Source organism: Oncorhynchus nerka, linkage group LG20 (assembly GCF_034236695.1).
Source record: "Oncorhynchus nerka isolate Pitt River linkage group LG20, Oner_Uvic_2.0, whole genome shotgun sequence".
Lineage (NCBI taxonomy): Eukaryota > Metazoa > Chordata > Actinopteri > Salmoniformes > Salmonidae > Oncorhynchus > Oncorhynchus nerka.
Genome location: NC_088415.1, coordinates 33204521 through 33224711, shown reverse-complemented (window position 1 = coordinate 33224711; position 20191 = coordinate 33204521). Strand labels below are relative to the sequence as shown.

The 20191-nt window shown below is 40.3% G+C and overlaps 2 protein-coding genes across 2 annotated transcripts; one reads left to right on the top strand and one right to left on the bottom strand.

The window, feature by feature from the left end:
- Positions 1-647: 647 nt before the first annotated feature.
- On the bottom strand, positions 648-13656 carry LOC115102308 (protein ILRUN-like). The gene is made up of 5 exons (XM_029622128.2): positions 13148-13656; positions 4583-4737; positions 4245-4442; positions 3651-3970; positions 648-3507 (listed from the first exon to the last, which is right to left on the bottom strand). Exons 1-5 carry the CDS (start codon positions 13303-13305, stop codon positions 3472-3474), a joined length of 867 nt encoding a protein of 288 aa, XP_029477988.1. The 5' UTR covers positions 13306-13656; the 3' UTR covers positions 648-3471.
- Positions 13657-14406: 750 nt separating this feature from the next.
- On the top strand, positions 14407-20127 carry LOC115102309 (U1 small nuclear ribonucleoprotein C-like). The gene is made up of 6 exons (XM_029622129.1): positions 14407-14508; positions 14804-14846; positions 15015-15123; positions 15261-15350; positions 15533-15643; positions 19338-20127. Exons 1-6 carry the CDS (start codon positions 14501-14503, stop codon positions 19448-19450), a joined length of 474 nt encoding a protein of 157 aa, XP_029477989.1. The 5' UTR covers positions 14407-14500; the 3' UTR covers positions 19451-20127.
- Positions 20128-20191: the final 64 nt, after the last annotated feature.

Sequence of the window (20191 nt, the reverse complement as noted above, 5' to 3'; positions counted from 1 at the left end):
AATCTCAGAATTGGTTTAATACCTCTCGAGAATCTCCTTAAATTTCCTGAAATGTTTTAGTCTACTGTATGTGGAGGCTATCCCCCTCTTTTTCAGTCAGAGCTTTTCACTATCCCATACCTTAGACATAGGCCCATGTAGCTTTACCTTCTAATAATTACTTTTATACCCTTGTCTAACTGGATATTTATTGGCTATTCATAAGATTTTTAGTATTTTAATTGAATCATTCCAAAAATGTTGATCAATGCCACATGAGATACAATCACCCACCCAGACTGATGGCTGGAATTCATTTATGAATGAACCCCTGTTAAATTTGGTGCAAAGTAATCAGTTATATAATGTATAATGTTGTGGGAACCTGAACAATGATTTGGATTTGGAGAGTTTGACATTAGTAGAGGAAAAGTTAGTTAATGAAAGCAAGTTATTCATTCTTAAGTTGCTTGCTTAGTAAATGTTACAGGCATCCATTTCCACTACCTGTACATAATAAATACATGTTTTTTGTGTCTTGAGTGCATGATTAAATCTGATCCGTTTAAAAAATTAAATCTGGAGAGAAATGTATTACTGCGGTGACTGCAAACCTAGTGAACGCAAGATAATGTAAAAAATAAAGACCATGTAGAAAACGGCCCGCATTTGGTTTTCAGTGATAATTTAATTATACAAAGGTTCATTCAAACATACAGAAAAAGGGCTTTCAATTCTTTGCTCTGACTTAGTCTCATAAATGTGCTGCTGTAGAACTCTAGCACCAAGTCATCCATTCACCACTCTAACCCCTGAAAACTTCAAAGAAAGAAAAATCTACCATACCAAAAAAAAAAGCAAACGTATCACTCATTACTACATACATGACATCCAATTGTAAATGAAAGATAAAAATGGGGATGTGTCCCAAATGGTATTGTACCCTATTCCCTATATAGTAAGGGAACTATAAAAGGGAATTGGGGGGGATTTGAGACGCAACCAGGGAGATTAGAGGGCAGTGTATTCATTTGTTTTTAAGACTGGGAGAAACGTTTGTCATTACCATGCTTCATAAAGTTTCAAGAGCACATGCAATTGATCCAAGATATTTCCAAATGCTGTTACCTAAGCAGATCAACCATGACAAGAGGTGTGGTTCTGGACAATGATACCGCTGTGACATTTTCATAGTACACAGTCATCCCTGGGGGGTAAATGAGTGTGCTGCTGTTTGTTGTCCTACTCCCCCCTATGTAAAGTGAATATTTGAAAAAGGTCATCTCGGTAGCCAGGTTGTCAAAGTCTTCACTAATTGCAGATGGAAATATAACAAATACAAGATAAAAAGTCATGTAGCCTTCCAGGCATGAAACTGAAGCATAAAGACAACTGGCCATAGTAAAAGAAGCGATAGTTAACTACTCAGTGCATAGAGATTAGCCAGTTAGTGCAAGTAATTTAAAAGGTCTTGAACAGTCCAAATCATGTTTTTCATGAAATTGAATGATATTTGGATGAAACTAGATCAAAGTATGATGACCAAAGTATGAAAAATGACTGTTGCTTTTACAATGATAAAGTTTGATCATAAAGTTACTGGTCCGCTCCCCCATATCAAACACTTGGATTCATTATTAAGAGGACATCACTTTAACTCTAATTTTAATACACTAATGGTAACATGATACTGTCTTACCTAATTTAAATAGGTACCGCCTTCTAACCAACATCAGCAAAAGTGTGTTTGGAGGGGCTTAGTTTATATAGCTAGATAGCTACTCTACTGGTGCCAACATTTTACTGTAGGGTGTCAGCAAATATAATTAAAAGTCTACCCTATTCATCTGTGGAAAAGACACACGTTTCCCCATTCATCTGTGTCTGGTGTTACTGGCTAGCTAGGTCTTCACCCAGCATGGAACAAAAGAGGGGGAAGGGTAGTTTACAACGCCAACGCAGTTGTCAAGCCAACACATCCGTCAGTGCTGCTGTGAACCCCATCACAAGAGACATGCCAAAACAAATATCATTGATGCAATTTCAATGTGGTTAGATTTGCTTTATGTATTACCAAGTTAGCTTGAGATAATTGTATTGCAACGCCGCTCACTGCATCCAAGTCGCTTGACATAGGCATTGAAAAGAGCTGTCAGTCAAGGCTAGTTGTCGGTCATGAATAAAAGCACCCTGCCCACTCAGCCTGTCTTTTCAAACTTCCTGGTAGTTAGCCATGAGAGAAAAAGTACTTTTCAGAATAACTGTTCAGAACCCTTCACATAGACTCTTGAGGGACTAATGAATTGACTGCTGGTACAAACAAATATTTTAACAAACGAGTTGTTTAACATTTTAATGTCTGAGCAAGATGAGACTAATTGTGAATTCAGAATTTTCTCTAAACAGTTTATTCCAAAGCCCAGGATCATTAGCAAAACATTAATCAAGCTGTGCCTTTTTCAAAGCAAATGTGTAAGATCTTTGGGCAAAATAAGCAAAGATGCTTCAAAACAACATAGCTCTACATTCTGCAAATACATTCAACTCAAGACAATAAAAGCCAGAAACATCATGGCTTTGCAACATGTGGACTTTTGCAATCTTACAGAACAAATGAAAACAAATTGAACCTACAGGGTGCTGATACAAATCTACTTTCCATGTATTGACCCTGATATAGAGGATCCTTTGAGTAAATGTTAGTTAATGTTTTTTGTGTGTTTTTTTTACAGGACTGGGCAACTCCAATTTTGATAAAGACCTCCCTCTAGTGGATGGATATACTGTAGCTCAACTTTCAGAGTAACATAATCAAAGTGAAGCTACAGCAAATAGTGAACAGGAAATGCATGTGAATGAGCTGTTCTTCATTTGATGTTTCCAGAAAACATCAACAACAATACATGCATATCAGGCTGCTGAATTTGTGGAATTACTCTCCTGTCCCTGAAAAGTATACACTGTGAAATTAGGATAAAAAAGTAAGAAGAGAACAGATTATATATTTTTAAGTCAGTTTAGGAACTAGAGGATCAGTACGCAAAATAAATGGCTTTTCCTCCCTAGTCTGTCTCTTTCAGGTTGCACAACACACGCAAACACACACACCCACGCAAACAGACACACACTACTCCTTTCATCACTGTAGTCTCAACTGCATTCAGACACGACAACTAAAATCAAAAAATAAAGATCAGAAAAAAAACTTCTCATCGCTTTTAAAAAGATTTGTAGCACCCTCATTCTTAACTTAGCATTCACACATGCATACACTGGATGTGGGATGTTGTTGGTTGAGTCGTATGCTGGGACAGAACAGAGCAGCTATGTCTTCTGGTTTCTGTTTGTTTTGTGGTAAAGTGGAGGTGGGACTTTGCATAAGTGTTTATATGAATCTCAGGATACTCCACCAGCCACAGGTAATCCTCCCTCATTAGTTGATGTGAATCCAGGAACACAGTGCTGCCTGGCTGTGACGATGTTTCCCGTGTCTTAGGACTGCCCAAAAGGATAGGGTCCGTGAATACCCTGTGGGGGAAAATAAAGAAACATCTTGTGGATATAGAAAAATATTAATAAATACAAAGTTTTGGTTATACTGATGAACTATAGTATATTAAACATTGAAGTGTATCCCTAAGAAGTTTATTGTTGCTCCATATAGGCCTTACCTGGCTGTAAGTCACTACTGATAAGTTGCTTTGGAGACCGTTTGTTGCTATATTCACAGAGTTTTGTGACAGTCCATTTTGCTCTTGCTGCATTTGGTCCGGGCCACCCTCCCAGGTGTCCGCGGGGTCCTTGAGACCGCTGTCGTCACGGTGACTGTTTTCGTTGCTACCGGCGTGTTTCTGTGGAGAGGCGAAGGGGTTGTAGTCTCCCTCCACGTTGCGGGCAGGCTGGGTGTTAAACTCAGCCTGGAAGGAAGACAGCTGCTGCGTCACACCCAGGAGGCCTCCCACCTCCACGCTGAGGATCACCCAGATCATATCTACAGTGGGGAGAGAAGAATGTTCACACTCCACCGGGGGAAAGGTTTTAGAAAACTACACCTAGTAGAAGCATTAGACCTTCAATGTATTCAAGTGATGAAAGCATTGCCTTTGGTGGATTCAACCTTAGACTGCGGTAACACGTTACATCAAAGTATACTTTCTAGAGGATGTGAAAAAGGTTTGAGTGGTTTAAACAAATACATTTATAGGTGGTTTATTAAATCGGTGCTAAACAGTTATAACAGTTGACTGCTAAATAAAGTTTCTCACCACCATAGAAGAGTCCTGTGGCTGTGCTCATCCTCCACTGGCCCTGGTACATGCCAGGAGCCGCTGGGCTACGCATCTGCACACTGACATCAGCCATCTCCTGGGGGTCTAATGAGCGCACCATCACCATGTTCACATGACCAAATTGGTCACCTCCAACATACTTCAGACATACCCCGGGGGGCCATGACTCTGCTCCTGTGAGAGACAAACAAACAAATTACACATGATGAAATTGATAAACCATTACCTCAATTGCCAGCCGCAGTAACGACCAGTAGCTTGTTAGGTTGTGATTTTAGTCACAGCTCCTAAAGGGTCTTTTCACTTCAACCAACCTGTGTTCTGTATCCTCCATGTCTTAGTGAATGGCGTGTCAGGAGGAACAGACTCCCCCTCACCGATCGTCACATCCCCAACAAAAGACATGCATGGTGCATTGATGTTGGGGCTTTCAAAGTCATAGTAGGCTCCGATGGCTGCTTGTAAGTTCCTATGAGAGACGTAAAAATGGGGGAAAGAAATGGATATCAGTTAGTAGAACACAACTATCCCCGTTTTGGTGCAAAGGGTGGAGGTTGAAAAGAGGGGGAAATCAAGCAAAAATATCATATTTAAAATAAAAGATGGGTTAAGTTTTCTTCAAACAAGCCTGTTACACACATACCCCTATACGGGTTGAAAGTGGCAGATTTGGGCATATAAGTGCCTGAATTCAGCCTGGTCTCAGAGACTAGACGTAACATAGTAAACCCGGTACACTAAAAGTATACTGGACAAAAATATAAAACACAACAATTTCAACGATTTTACTGAGTTACAGTTCATATAAGGAAAGCAGTCAATTGAAACAAATTCATTAGGCCCTAATCTAAGGATTTCACATGACTGGGAATACAGATATGTATCTGTTGGTCACAGATTTTTTTAAAACACACCAAAAAAAAGAGGGGCGTGGATCTGAAAAACAGTTTGTATTTGGTGTGACCACCATTTGCCTCATGCAGCGAGACACATTTCCTTCACATAGAGTTGATCAGGCTGTTGACTGTGGCTTGTGGAATGTTGTCCCACTCCTCTTCAATGGCTAGAAGGCCAACATCCCGGAGTCGCCTCTTCACTAATGAAGCTACCTGTTGAGGACTTTTGAGGAGTCCGTTTCTCAAACTAGACTCCCTAATGTACTTGTCCTCTTGCTCAGTTGTGCACCGGGGCCTCCCACTCCTTTTTCTATTCTGGTTTGAGACAGTTTGCGCTGTTCTGTGAAGGGAGTAGTACACAGCGTTGTATGAGATCTTCAGTTTCTTGGCAATTTCTCACATGGAATAGCCTTCATTTCTCAGAACAAGAATAGACTGATGAGTTTCAGAAGAAAGTTCTTTGTTTCTGTCCATTTTGAGCCTGTAATCAAACCCACAAATGTCGATGCTCCAGATACTCAACAAGTCAAAAGGCCAGTTTTATCGCTTCTTTAAAACCAGAACAAGTTTTCAGCTGTGCTAATTGCAAAAGGGTTTTCTAATGACCAATTAGCCTTTTAAAATGATAAACTTGGATTAGCTAACAACGTGCCATTGAAACACAGGAGTGATGGTTGCTGATAGGCGTACAGAGGTCCTAAAAAAATATATTTAAAAATAATTCAGCCGTATCCAGCTACAATAGTAATTTACACAACATTAACAATGTCTACACTGTATTTCTAATCAATTTGATGTTTTTTTTTTGTCCATTAGAATAAGTTATTTTCTTTTAAAAACAAGGACATTTCTAACTGACCCCAAACTTTTGAGCGGTAGTGTACGTTGTGCAAATTCGTAACATATCTAAAACAAATGAATACAAACCATAGGGAACATATACATATAGAGATTTTTTAAAATATAATTTCTTCGCTTCAGGCCCCCTCATACTCGGCTCAAGGCAAAAAACATCTGTCTGTTTAAGCAAGGGATATTGGCCTTTTTCATCAATTTACACACAATACCCCATAATGACAAAGCAAAAACATATACATACATATATATATATATATATATATATATATATATGTCAATATATATATGAAAGTCAATGTATTGGAGGGGCCATCACAAAGCCCTGATCTTAATCCCATAGAACATTTTTGGCTAGAACTGAAAAAGTGTGCATGAGCAAGGAGGCCTACAAACCTGACTCAGTTAAACCAGCTCTGTCAGGGGGAATGAGCCAAAATTCCCCCAACTTATTGTGGGAAGCTTGTGGAAGGCTACCCGAAAGATTTTGACCCAAGTTAAACAATTTAAAAGGAAATTAATATGTAAATATGCTTTTCTTGTTTTAGTTCCTAAAACGGCACAGCTAAGAGAGCTAAAAAAGAAAAGAACCTCATAGTTGAATACTCTTTGATTCACAAGTGCATTGAAATTACTCAGGAACTGTGCACACTTTGGGAGAGGTGTGTGGCCATTTGGACACCAGTTAGTCCTCTCACTCAAACCTTTGTAATTTTTTTGTCTTGCGTTGCACAGTTTTGTTTTTGCGTCTTTTACAATCGGTTTTGTACACCAGCTTCAAACAGCTGAAAATACAACATTTTTGGTTATTGAAAATATATATTTCACAGCGGTTAAGATGGCACAATAATTCTCTACACATTGCTTGTTTTGTCATATAAATGGAAATTAGTCAAACTATCCATATTTTTGCAACCATGAAATGGCAGAACGATTTCTGCATATTGCAACTTTAATCTACAGACTAAACACTGTCTTAAATTTTAATAAGACCCCTTGAAGTACATAAAAAAATATTTGATGAAAAACATAAAATTTGGCCTACTGCTATTAGCCCATACAAACACATTGAATAGTAAATTCACAACATTTAACAGATGTCCCTCCCCCCCCAAAAAAAAAATCTAAAAAGGAAGTTTATCTGAAAGATAAGAAAGATCAGCTTTGAATTATTATTATTTTTTTTTACATGTATTTAATATTGGCACTAAAAACACTCTTCATATATACACTTGTCATTCATTTTTTTCAACTGGTACCGGGGGGCCTTCAGACGACTTTTGTGATGCCTGTGGGCGTCCTAGAGCAAAACATGTACAGTACTAGTCAAAAATGTGGACACACCTACTCATTCCAGGGTTTCTCTTTATTTTGACTATTTTCTACCTTGTAGATTAACAGTGAAGACATCAAAACTATTAAATAACACATGGAATCATGTAGTGACCAAATATTAAGTGTTAAACATCAAAATATATTTAATATTTGAGATTCTTCAAAGTAGCCACTCTTTACCTTGATGACAGCTTTGCACACTCTTGGCATTCTCACAATCAGCGTCACCTGGAATGCTTTTCCAACAGTCTTGAAGGAGTTCCCACATATGCTGAGCACTTGTTGGCTGTTTTTCTTTTTCCATGCTTCACGATGGGAACCACACATGCGGTGATCATGCGTTCACCTACTCTGCGTCTCACAAAGACACGGCAGTTGGAACCAAAAATCTCACATTTGGAATCATCAAAACAAAAAGGGCAGATTTCCACCGGTCCAATGTCCATTGCTCGTGTTTCTTGGCACAAGGAAGTCTCTTGTTCTTATTGGTGTCCTTTAGTAGTGGTTTCTTAAACGGCAATTTGACCATGAAGGAAGGCCTGATTCACGCAGTCTCCTCTGAACAGTTGATTTTGAGATGTGTCTGTTACTTGAACTCTATGAAGCATTTATTTGGGCTGCAATCTGACGTGCAATTAACTCTAATGAATTTATCCTCTGCAGCAGAGGTAACTCTGGATCTTTCTTTTCTTTGGCGGTCCTCATGAGAGCCAGTTTCATCATAGCGCTTGATGGTTTTGGCGACTGCACTTGAAGAAACTTTCAAAGTTCTTGACATTTTCCAGATTGACTGACCATGTCTAAAAGTAAAGTATTTTACCATATAGGGCTATCTTCTGTATGCCACCTCAACTGATTGTCTCAAATGCATTAAGAAATTCCACAAATGAACTTTTAAGAAGGCACACCTGTTAATTGAAATGCATTCCAGGTGACTACCTCATGATGCTGTTTCAGAGAATGCCAAGAGTGTGCAAAGCTGTCATCGAGGCAAAAAGGTGACTACTTTGAAGAATCTAAGACATATTTTGATTTGTTTAACACTTTCTTTGGTTACTACATGATTCCATGTGTTATTTAATAGTTTTGATTGTAGAATAAAAGTGAAGACATCAATGTAGAAAATATAAAAATAAAGAAAAACCCTTGAATGAGTAGGTGTCCAAACTTTTGACTGGTACTGTACGTGTTTGTGAGAGTCTCGCCTTTGCACAGAGGTGTATTAGTGTGTAGCCCAAACTGTTCGGACACTACAGACAGATGCTTGGGACTCTACAGTGGAGCCAAGCCAAGCCCACTGTACAGTAGAGCCAAGCCCACTGTAGAGCAAAACTGAGAACACCATCGTGTTGGTGAGAGTCAAATCAAATGTATTTATATAGCCCTGCTTACATCAGCTGATATATCAAAGTGCTGTACAGAAACCCAGCCTAAAGCAATGCAGGTGCAGAAGGACGGTGGATAGGAAAAACTCCCTAGAAAGGCCCAAACCTAGGAAGAAACCTAGAGAGGAACCAGGCTATGAGGGGTAGCCAGTCCTCTTCTGACTGTGACGGGTGGAGATTATAACAGAACATGGCCAAGATGTTCAAATGCTCATAAATGACCAGCATGGTCAAATAATAATTTATTTGATTGATTTTTTATTTAATTTGACCTTTATTTAACTAGGCAAGTCAGTTAAGAACACATTCTTATTTCTAATGACGGCCTAGGAACAGTGGGTTAACTGCCTGGTCAGGGGCAGAACGACAGATTTGTACCTTGTCAGCTCGGGGGTTTGAACTTGCAACCTTCCGGTTACTAGTCCAACTTCCTATTACTAGTCCAACTCTCTAACCACTAGGCTACCCTGCCGCCCCAATAATAATCACAGTAGTTGTCGAGGGTGCAACAAGTCAGCACCTCAGGAGTAAATGTCAGTTGGCTTTTCATAGCCGATCATTGAGATTATCTCTACTGCTCCTGCTGTCTCTAGAGAGTTGAAAACAGCAGGTCTGGGACAGGTAGCACGTCCGGTGAACAGGTCAGGGTTCCATAGTCGCAGGCAGAACAGTTGAAACAGTCATCTTTCCATAGAGAGGTTTTTCTAGGCCAAACCATTCGGACGCTACAGACAATTTAGTGAGAAGACTGATTTCCGGGATGTCTCATGGTCTGACAAACACCACTCTAGCTGTCACCTTTCGCCGCAGACCGCAGATTGAGACACATCCAATGCAAAAAACGATATATCTAGCTTAAACTGATGGATTTTTAAATGGGGATTGTTTTATTATGCACGGGCATGGACATCGACTATAGGGGGGTTTTAAAGGACCAATCTTGAGGAACTGGCCAAAAACAGAGTGCGTGGAGATGATTTATGGATAACCTATGCTCCTCATGGAATAAAATGGTTTAAGTCAAGTCAGTAAGTCAAAGGTGCAATCTTGTGCCTTTAATTTAAAATTTCCACTGCTGTGGTAACTTGTATTGCTTCTTGGATCCCTCCCCCTGACACACTCTGATAAGGACAGGGAGCCAAGCCCACTGAAGCCAAGCCCACTGATCCACCACCCCTAAAGGCTTTTACTAACTAACAAGCTGGTCAACAGGAATTACATTCTCTGAGAAGGTTTTTTAGTCCCTTTCAAAATGTTCCTTGCTCATACAATTTGGCCAGATGTATTTTAGTGGACATTGACCTTTAGAATTATGCATGTTCCTCAGAGCAACACTACAGAAATGCTGCAAGCTGAATGTACAGCAATATACCTAATGTCATATGTGAGTGCAACAGTTCCACATTTTAGACAGTGCAAATACATAGTCTCACGTGATTACAAATCAAGGCCTTCGAATGCCCATTTGCCACGATGCAGTAGTATGTTGTTAGTTAACTAGCCATAGTCAATAGCGACGCAAAACTGTACAAATGTAATAGTCAATGAATGGGGTTATAACGTTCACAACCATGGAAGATAAACTGTCCAGTAACATTACTAAGGACGAACGACTGCGAAATATGATGTGTATTGTGTACATAGTTGCATTAATAAACACATTGTGAAACGTTTCCACAGCTGAACACTGCTGTGTGAGGGCAAACCTTCCACCTGCAACATTGCTGCATGTGAAACTTGAACTGCACAGCATGCTGACTGCACCACATGCTGACGGCAGCACGTGCCCATGATCTAAAGGAGGATCTTGGAACCATAGAGATCCTATTCAAGTACTATGTCATAACCCCTCAAAGTTCCAGAATGGTATGAAAATGGAAGCCATTGTGGTGGTCAGGGAGAAATCCAAACCAGTCTAATTGGAATGAATGGCAGTAGAGGCATTGGAGATGCATTTCCTGCTTTACTTACGCAGGAAACTAAAGGCATGTGATAGAGTGTGCAATATAATTATTGTCACCCTAAAATGATTGTATAAACTATTTATAGGTCTAACTTTGACATCTAAAATATATGTAGATAGACCATAAATGGAGTAATCCTTAAGGTCCAAGGAAGATATATATTATTTTCAAAGGTCGACTGGCTCTGGCAGAAAACACTCAAATCTAAATGTGAAACGATTCTCAATTGTAATACGGTTCAAGAAAAAAAAACTTTACTTTCATATCACATAAACATAATTTCACAAATGCTAAATATACACTTACAGTTCATGGTCGTAACCGGCTTTATCACAGTTGCAACCAACATTATTTTTTCAGGAAAACAGGTTTCTAGTGGCCTTCTGTTACACACAGGTGTTCGGAGCATGCTAGATAATTAGTTATCACAGGTGGTCCCTCTGTCTTCCGTAAACATGCGCTGTAACATGGGGATATGGCCATGTGGGAACACTAACTCTATAAAGTGGTGTATCAATTTAACCGTTTGAAAATTATTTCTTGCTGATATGAAAGGTCCTTATGCTTCCAAATGTTCAGAACAAGCCGTGGCTCTTAAAAAAACTCCTCCGTACAGAAGACGTCTTCATCCAATGACTCCTCTAGCGTCTAAGCCTGGGGGAGGGTTCCACTTAACTAACATATGGAATTGTTTTAAGATGGCGACACCAAAGATCATTTTGCTATTTGATTTTGACACCTTAGGTATAAAAAATATTCATGAAATACTGAATTTGACCTTACTGCTATTAGCCCATAGAAATGCATTGAACAACAGATTCATACGTGGAAAAATAGCTAGTCCCAAGAAATATTAAAAAGGAAGTTGTCTGTCCTTTATCTGAAAGATAAGAAAGACCAGGAAACTACTTTAAAAAATGTATACATATTTAACCCGCTTTTTTTTAAGGCACTAAACTACCATATATACTTCCATTATTTTTCTTGTATAAGGCTATCTTCAGGCGAGTCTTGTGGGTGTCTTTGAGCAACCGACCGTCTTCATGAAAAACTCACCTTTCCATAGATGGGTCATAATAGTTCGTAGGCTAAACTATTATGTTGTGTTATCATATTTTGCCTACTCCAATGTTTGTAGAATGCATACTGGCATTTGAAAAAGGGAATCCGGACACACTGTGGGCACGGGGGACATTTAAATGTAGTTGTAGATGCATGATACATTTGGAATTCCATGATCAGAACTCTATAATCAGAATACTAAAGCTGCATGAACTGTCAAGTCTAGACACAGCCTTAAATCCACAATATGTAACTTTTTGGGCAACTACCAAATTCACATAAAAAAGTGGGTTATAGATCTGTCATTCTCATTGAAAGCAAGTCCAAGAAGCGGAAGATCTGTTCCATGTACGCTATTTCTATGCCACTCTTTCTTAAGTTTAGTTTTTGGGGGTATTTTACTTTTGGCTATGAACACCAGTTTCAAACAGCTGAATTAAAAAAAAAAATGTTGGCTATGGGAAAAATATTTCACAGCGGTTTAAATGGTACAATGATTCTCTACATAGTGACTGCTTCCTTTGTTACATATACTGAAATTTGGCTAACTATTAGCATTTTAGCAACCAGGAAATGGCAGAGCAATTTCTGCATATTACACCTTTAAACTGGCTGGCTAACAAACATGCTGTGCATATAACAATAAGATAAGAATTTTATCACAGCACTGGCAGACCATGGCTGATCTATACTCTCCCTAACCACCTGATCTTTTATACTGTCATAATAACAAATCATGCATTGAACCTTATTGTGACCTAGGTCATAATAACAATTATGTTCCTTCTAGTATTCTAATTCTATGCTTGGAACCTTGTTGTGACCCAGGCCGTGGTCTTGTGATGCCTGGACACTTTCATGTGGAAAGAAATGTATTGCTGAAAAATAAAATCAGAGTGGACAAACGAGCCATATTGGTTGTATTTGCCCAGCTAGATATGATGACTACTCTTGCTAAAGATGCGTTAATTCAACGTTAACTCAATACCCTCTCCAGACATTATAATTAGTCTGACGGTAAATAGCTGTACAAAATAAAGATATGCAATTTACACGTTCCACAATAACGTTATAGAATGATCGTTAATAGACCCACACCTGTCAATGATTTTTCATTGAAGGAAGGACTATCCTGGCTGTAGCTAATTAGCCAGTTAGCTAGCTAGCAATCCAAATGACAATCCAATTAATTACATTTTACATCTAAGAATAGACGCAAAAAATAATATTTTTTGCTCGTTGAATTGTAAATAAAAAAGAAAATCACAAACAAATTGTTGGCTGACTATCCGTCATACAGCTAACTAACTAGCTCAATCCTCTACCTAGCTATCTAAGTTAGCATTAGCAAACACAGAGAGGCCACAAGTCCCCGAGCTCACCAATTGGTCATGTCCAGGAAGAAGGCGCATCCAGCGGGGTTCAGTTGAAACCCAAGCAGTCTCTGAAACTCGGCTATGAGGATGTCTTTATCGGTGGTGCCCATGCAGCTGAATTTCTGCATAAGCTCCGGGTCCAGATCCAATTCCATGCCCTCCATCGCGGATTTCCCTGACAAGGGACAGGGTACCTTTCCTAATTTAGTCCGAGGCCTCAACCCGTCATAAAAAAACTAAACAACAACCCAAATGCGCATGAGTGACAAATCTACGACTGATGCCGCGTTCAAACCAACAGGGAACTCGGAAATCTCCGAGGTCAGTGCGTTCAAAACAACCGGGAACTCGGGGAAAAAAGAGCTCCGACTGGGATTTTTGTTTATTTAAAACGGTCATCAAACTCGGAATTCCACATCGGGAACTTGGGCCTCTTTCTATCGCTCAGACTTTCCGACCTGAAGATCACTGATGTCATGTTTTGACCTCGTATTTTGCCGAATTCCTAATTGTTTTGAACGCGACATAATGGTGCGTTCAAGACAACTGAGAATTCCGAACAAACAAGACTTCAAACCATGACGTCAGTGATTTTCACGTCGGAAAGTCGAAACTCTACGAAGGTTCCCGAGTTGGAATTCCGAGTTGGATGACCGTTCAAAATATGTTTCCCAGTTGGAGCTCGTTTTTTCCCCCCAGAGATCCCAGTTACCGTGAACGAATTGAATTTGGAAGTTGGATATTTCCGAGTTTCCAGTTGTTTTGATCGCAGCATACGTCAACCCATGGCCAATTCACGAGGGTCGATGTAGCGACATAATCTGCCAACTCGGAGGTCACACCTAAAACGGTCAACTATTTGTTTTAGTTTTCGTAATAGATCAATTAATCTGTAATTAGGCTGCAACTATCAAACAACAGGTGGTGAACACAACAGATACACGCTATATTTTGTCATCGAGTCCGCGCTGCGCCAGCTCAGGCCGACCCTCTTGAACTAAACCACGGTTGGCGTTTCAGGTCGCCTACATTTTTGACGTGCTGCGCATTATCATATCTCAGAATAATTTTTTGCACTACAAAATGATTTCTTATGAATGCATACAGTACTCACAAAATGCAATGCCAAATGGTCAATTCAGAAATGTGTCATACAATTTATAAGACATTGATTCTCAGATTCTGTACCCGAATTTGCATTATTTGCAATACCGATTGTGGAGGGAGGTGGCGCTGCAGTTATTATGCGGACCCTAACGAGCACGCGTCTCCTCTCATCTTAAAGCAGTCGTTGTTTACTTAGACTTCCGGTAAAGGGAAAGGGGTTTTCAACGTTTGGTGTAAGCTAGGCTGATCGAAATGCCGAAGTAAGTGTTTTATCTTGTGTCTCTCAGTTGCATATTTAATCTATTTTGAAGGTATTTTACCTTAATGAACACTGGACATGTATATCTAATGGAAGTTAGTTAGCTAATTCAATCGGCTTCAGCCAGAGCTTCAACCCTGTTGGCTGTGAAGGAAGTGTAGCATCATTCATAGCGTTCCTGTTTTGCTCCCTGATCTTACATTGATTTGGTTTTATTATGACAGCTGAAGTATTTACTCTGGTTTTGCCTACACTGATCAAGTTGATCTAGTGCTCAATGTCTGTTTATCCATCAGGTTTTATTGTGACTACTGTGACACTTACCTAACTCATGACTCGGTAAGTCTGCACAACATTGGTAGTAGAAGTGTTTACTGATTGCACATGGTTGATTCTGTCTTGAAGCCGCATATGATGAGTTTCTTCTCTAGCCTTACTGTATATTCAGATTGTTGCAAGGTCAACATTGTGTCCAGTGTACATTGATGACTGTAATGTGTTTGGTAGCCCTCTGTGAGGAAAACACACTGCAGTGGCCGCAAACACAAAGAAAATGTAAAAGACTATTACCAGAAATGGATGGAAGAACAAGCACAGAGCCTCATTGACAAAACAAGTGAGTAACACAAGAAAAATACATACTTTGACCTGTCTTTGTTACCTTGATGTGTTTCGGCCACGATAACCATCCTAGGTGAAAAGGGGCCAGAGGGCTAATATGTCAGGAGTTCTAACACATTTTGTTTCTCTTAGCTGCTGCCTTCCAACAAGGGAAGATGCCCCCAACACCATTCCCAGGAGCCCCACCTCCAGGGGGTGCCATGATCCCTCCACCAAACCTCCGTAAGTGCACAAGTGCCATGTACATTTCTGCGAAAAGCACATCCAAGCTCGACCAAATTCCTCAGTTGGAGAGTAAATCTTACCACTCATTTGCAAAAATGACATAATATACAAATATTTTGTTACTAATAAAGGTCTGAGTTACCTAGTAGTGGTTGTTGTTAATGATGTTTTACGAATAGATGGCCCACCACGTCCAGGGATGCTACCAACACCCCAGATGGGTGGTCCTCCAATGATGCCCATGATGGGTGGAATGGGACCACCCCCACCTGGAATGATGGGTGGTCCAGGTAGGATAACCTCGAACTGTTATTTCTGTAATGTACAGTGCATTCAGAAAGTAGTCAGACCCCTTGACTTTTTCCAACATTTTGTTATGTTACAGCCTTATTCTAAAATCTATTAAATAAAACATTTTTCTCAGCAATCTACACACAATACCTCATAATGGCGAAGCTAAAATGGAAATATCACATTTGCATAAGACCCTTTACTCAGTACTTTGTTGAAGCAACTTCGGCAGCGATTACAGCCTCGGGTCTTATTGGGTATGACGCTACGAGCTTGGAACACCTGTATTCTTCTCTTCAGATCCTCTCAAGCTCTGCCAGGTTGGATGGCGAGCATCGCGCACAGCTATTTTCAGGTCTCTCCAGAGATGTTACATCGGGTTTTAGTCCTGGCTCTGGCTGGGCCACTCGAGGACATTGAGACTTGTCCCGAAGCCACTCCTGCGTTGTCTTCGCTGTCTGCTTAGGGTCGTTGTCTTGTTGGAAGGTGAACATTTGCCCCAGTCTGAGGTCCTGAGCGCTCTGGAGCAGATTTTCATAAAGGATCTCTCTGTATTTTGCTCCGTTCATTTTTGCCTCAAACCTGACTAGTCTCCCAGTCCCTGCCTCTGATAAACATCCCCACAGCATGCTTCACCCTACGGTGAAGGAATGGCTTCCATCTGGCAACTTTACCATAAAGGCCTGATTGGTGGAGTGCTGCAGAGATGGTGGTCTTTCTTGAAGGTTCTCCCATCTCCACAGAGAAACACTAGAGCTCTGTCAGAGTGACCATCGGGTTCTTGGTCACCTCACTGACCAAAGCCCGTCTCCCCCAATTGCTCAATTTGGTAGGGCGGCCAGCTCTAGGAGGAGTCTTGGTGGTTCCAAACTGCTTCCATTTAAGAATGATGGAGGCCACTGTGTTCTTGGGGACCTTCAATGCTGCAGAAATGTTTTGGTACCCTTCCCCAGATCTGTGCAATCCTGTCTCGGAGCTCTACGGACAATTCCTTTAACCTCATGGCTTGGGTTTTTTTCTCTGACGTGCTGTCAACTGTGGGACCTTCTATACAGTACCAGTCAAAAGTTAGGAGACACCTACTCATTCAATGGTTTTTCTTTATTTTGACTATTTTCTACATTGTAGAATAATAGTGAAGACATAAAAACTATGAAATAACACATGGAATCATGTAGTAACCAAAAAATTGTTAATAATATCAAAATATATTTTACATTTGAGATTCTTCAAAGTAGCCACCCTTTGCCTTGATGACAGCTTCACACATTCTTGGCATTCTCTGAACCAGCTTCATGAGGTAGTCACCTGGAATGCATTTCAATTAACAGGTGTGCCTTGTTAATTTGTGGAATTTCTTTCCTTAATACATTTGAGCCAATCAGTTGTTGTGACAAGGTAGGGGTGGTATACAGAAGATAGCTCTATTTGGTAAAAGACCAAGTCCATATTATGGAAAGAACAGCTGAAATAAGCAAAGAGAAATGACAGTCCATCATTACTTTAAGACATGAAGGTCAGTCAATGCAGAAAATGTCAAGAACTTTGACAGTTTCTAAAAGTGCAGTCGCAAAAACCATCAAGCGCTATGAAGAAGCTGCCTCTCATGACGACCGCCACAGGAAAGGAAGACCCAGAGTTAGCTCTGCTGTAGTGGATACTTCATTAGAGTTAACTGTCTCTCATGACGACCGCCACAGGAAAGGAAGACCCAGAGTTAGCTCTGCTGTAGTGGATACTTCATTAGAGTTAACTGTCTCTCATGACGACCGCCACAGGAAAGGAAGACCCAGAGTTAGCTCTGCTGCAGAGGATACTTCATTAGAGTTAACTGTCTCTCATGAGGACCGCCACAGGAAAGGAAGACCCAGAGTTAGCTCTGCTGCAGAGGATAAGTTCATTAGAGTTAACTGTCTCTCATGACGACCGCCACAGGAAAGGAAGACCCAGAGTTAGCTCTGCTGTAGTGGATACTTCATTAGAGTTAACTGTCTCTCATGACGACCGCCACAGGAAAGGAAGACCCAGAGTTAGCTCTGCTGTAGTGGATACTTCATTAGAGTTAACTGTCTCTCATGACGACCGCCACAGGAAAGGAAGACCCAGAGTTAGCTCTGCTGCAGAGGATACTTCATTAGAGTTAACTGTCTCTCATGACGACCGCCACAGGAAAGGAAGACCCAGAGTTAGCTCTGCTGCAGAGGATACTTCATTAGAGTTAACTGTCTCTCATGACGACCGCCACAGGAAAGGAAGACCCAGAGTTAGCTCTGCTGCAGAGGATACTTCATTAGAGTTACCAACCTCAAATTGCAGCCCAAATAAATGCTTCTGAGTTCAAGTAACAGACACATCTCAAAATCGACTGTTCAGAGGAGACTGCGTGAATCAGGCCTTCCTTCATGGTCAAATTGCTGCAAAGAAACCACTACCAAAGGACACCAATAAGAGACTTGCTTGGGCCAAGAAACACAAGCAATGGACATTAGACCGGTGGAAATTTGTCCTTTTGGTCTGAGTCCAAATGTGAGATTTTTGGTCCCAACCGCCGTGTCTTTGTGAGATGCAGATTAGGTGAACGGATGATCTTCGCATGTGTGGTTTCCACTGTGAAGCACGGAGGAGATGGTGTGGGGGTGCTTTGTTGGTGATTTATTTAGAATTCAAGGCACACTTAACCAACATGGCTACCACAGCATTCTGCAGCGAAATACCATCCCATCTGGTTTGCGCTTAGTGGGACGATCCATTTGTTTTTCAACAGCCTGGGGCTAGGCTGTGTAAGGGCTATTTGACCAAGAAGAATAGTGATGGAGTGCTGCATCAGATGACCTGGCCTCCACAATCACCAGACCTCAACCCAATTGAGATAGTTTGGGATGAGTTGGACTGCAGAGTGAAGGAAAAGCAGCCAAGAAGTGCTCAGCATGTGTGCGAACTCCTTCAAGACTGTTAGAATATAATTCCTGATGAAGCTTGTTGAGAGAATGCCAAGCGTGTGCAAAGTTGCCATCAAGGCAAAGGATAGCTTCTTTGAAAAATCTAAAATAAATCAAAATATAACTTTTTGGGGGGGTTCATGATTCCATGTGTTATTTCATAGTTTTGATGTCTTTACTATTAATTCAACATTGTAGAAAATAGTAAGAATAAAGGAAAATCCTTGAATGAGTAGGTGTCCAAACTTTTGACTGGTAGTGTAGACAGGTGTGTGCCTTTTCCAAATCATGTCCAATCAATTGAATTTACCACAGGTGAACTCCAAGTTGTAGAAAAATCTCAAGGATGATTAATGAAACAGGATGCACCTGAGCTCAATTTCAAGTCTCATAGCAAAGGGTCTGAATACGTATGTAAATAGGGTATTTGTTTTTTATTTTTAATACATTTGCAAACATTTCTAAAATCCTGTTTTTGCATTGTCATTATGGGGTATTGTGTGTAGAATGAGGGAAAACAATTATTTAATACATTTTAGAATAAGGCTGTAACGTTACAACATTTGGGAAAAAGTCGAGGGGTCTGCATAATTTCTGAATGCACTGTACATACATAGACTCAAACAAGTGACGAATGTGCTTCGGAGTATGCCAGTATTGAGAAAACATACAATCTAAAGCCAAAATACAATCATCTGAAAACAGGAATGACTCAAACCATAAACTGTAAATGCTTTCTTTCCTTCATTCTCAGGTATGCGACCTCCAATGGGTGGCCGAATGCAGATGATGCCTGGACATCACATGATGCGACCTCCCGGTCATCCAATGATGATGCGGCCAATGATGGCACGGCCAGACCGATAAACTCTCCCCTCCTCCCTCAAACACACACTGTGGGTTTGTTCCACATGATCACTAAATCTTAGGTTCTCACTTCTCCCCTAAAGTAATTTGATTAGGGAAATCTATGGTTGATTAAGTTGGTCTAAAGCATTTAATGAAGTTGCTGACAAGTGCCAAGGTCCCTTATATTTAGCCACTTGATCGTAGAAACATTGTTAATTTGATGTCAAACTACCAAGTAGATTTGAAGGTGAGTAAGAGATTCCATGGAACTAACCTTTTGGCAAATCCCTCCCCACTCTACATCTGTCTCTAGGACTTAACTTTACATAATACTTTTGGTCATCTTGCCTTTGCTGTCCTCCCACCCATTTTCCCTGGATGGATTTCATTTTTGTTATGCTACAGATTTTATAATAATCCCCTCTGCTTATTCCAATTTTCCCTGCCCATCCTTGTTAGTTTGGTGTCTTGGCACATGCTAAAGACAAAACAGGAACATATGAGGAGGTTGTTGAATGTGTTTTTGTCATTCACATAGAGGTGTATTAAGGTCTGTTTTTAGTTGGCAGTACCATTCGGATGAAGCATTGTATCAACTGTTTTTTTAAAAACATTTTTAAAACAATTTTTATGAGCTGATGCTATTGACTGTGCATTTATTTTATGACGGTCTATTAAACGAAAATGATAACTTATTTGTCTGGTCGATAAGGTTTTCCGTCTCTTTGAACAGTTATATTTTATATATTTTGCTGTTCG

Excerpts from the sequence above, each read along its gene's own strand:
- LOC115102308 (XM_029622128.2), bottom strand. The coding sequence starts at position 13,305 with ATGGAGGGCATGGAATTGGATCTGGACCCGGAGCTTATGCAGAAATTC. Across the intron at positions 4,738-13,147 it reads TTCCTGGACATGACCAATTG|GAACTTACAAGCAGCCATCG; the intron begins GTGAGCTCGGGG and ends CGTCTCTCATAG. Across the intron at positions 4,443-4,582 it reads ATGGAGGATACAGAACACAG|GAGCAGAGTCATGGCCCCCC; the intron begins GTTGGTTGAAGT and ends TGTCTCTCACAG.
- LOC115102309 (XM_029622129.1), top strand. Across the intron at positions 15,351-15,532 it reads GATCCCTCCACCAAACCTCC|ATGGCCCACCACGTCCAGGG; the intron begins GTAAGTGCACAA and ends TTTTACGAATAG. Across the intron at positions 15,644-19,337 it reads TGGAATGATGGGTGGTCCAG|GTATGCGACCTCCAATGGGT; the intron begins GTAGGATAACCT and ends CTTCATTCTCAG.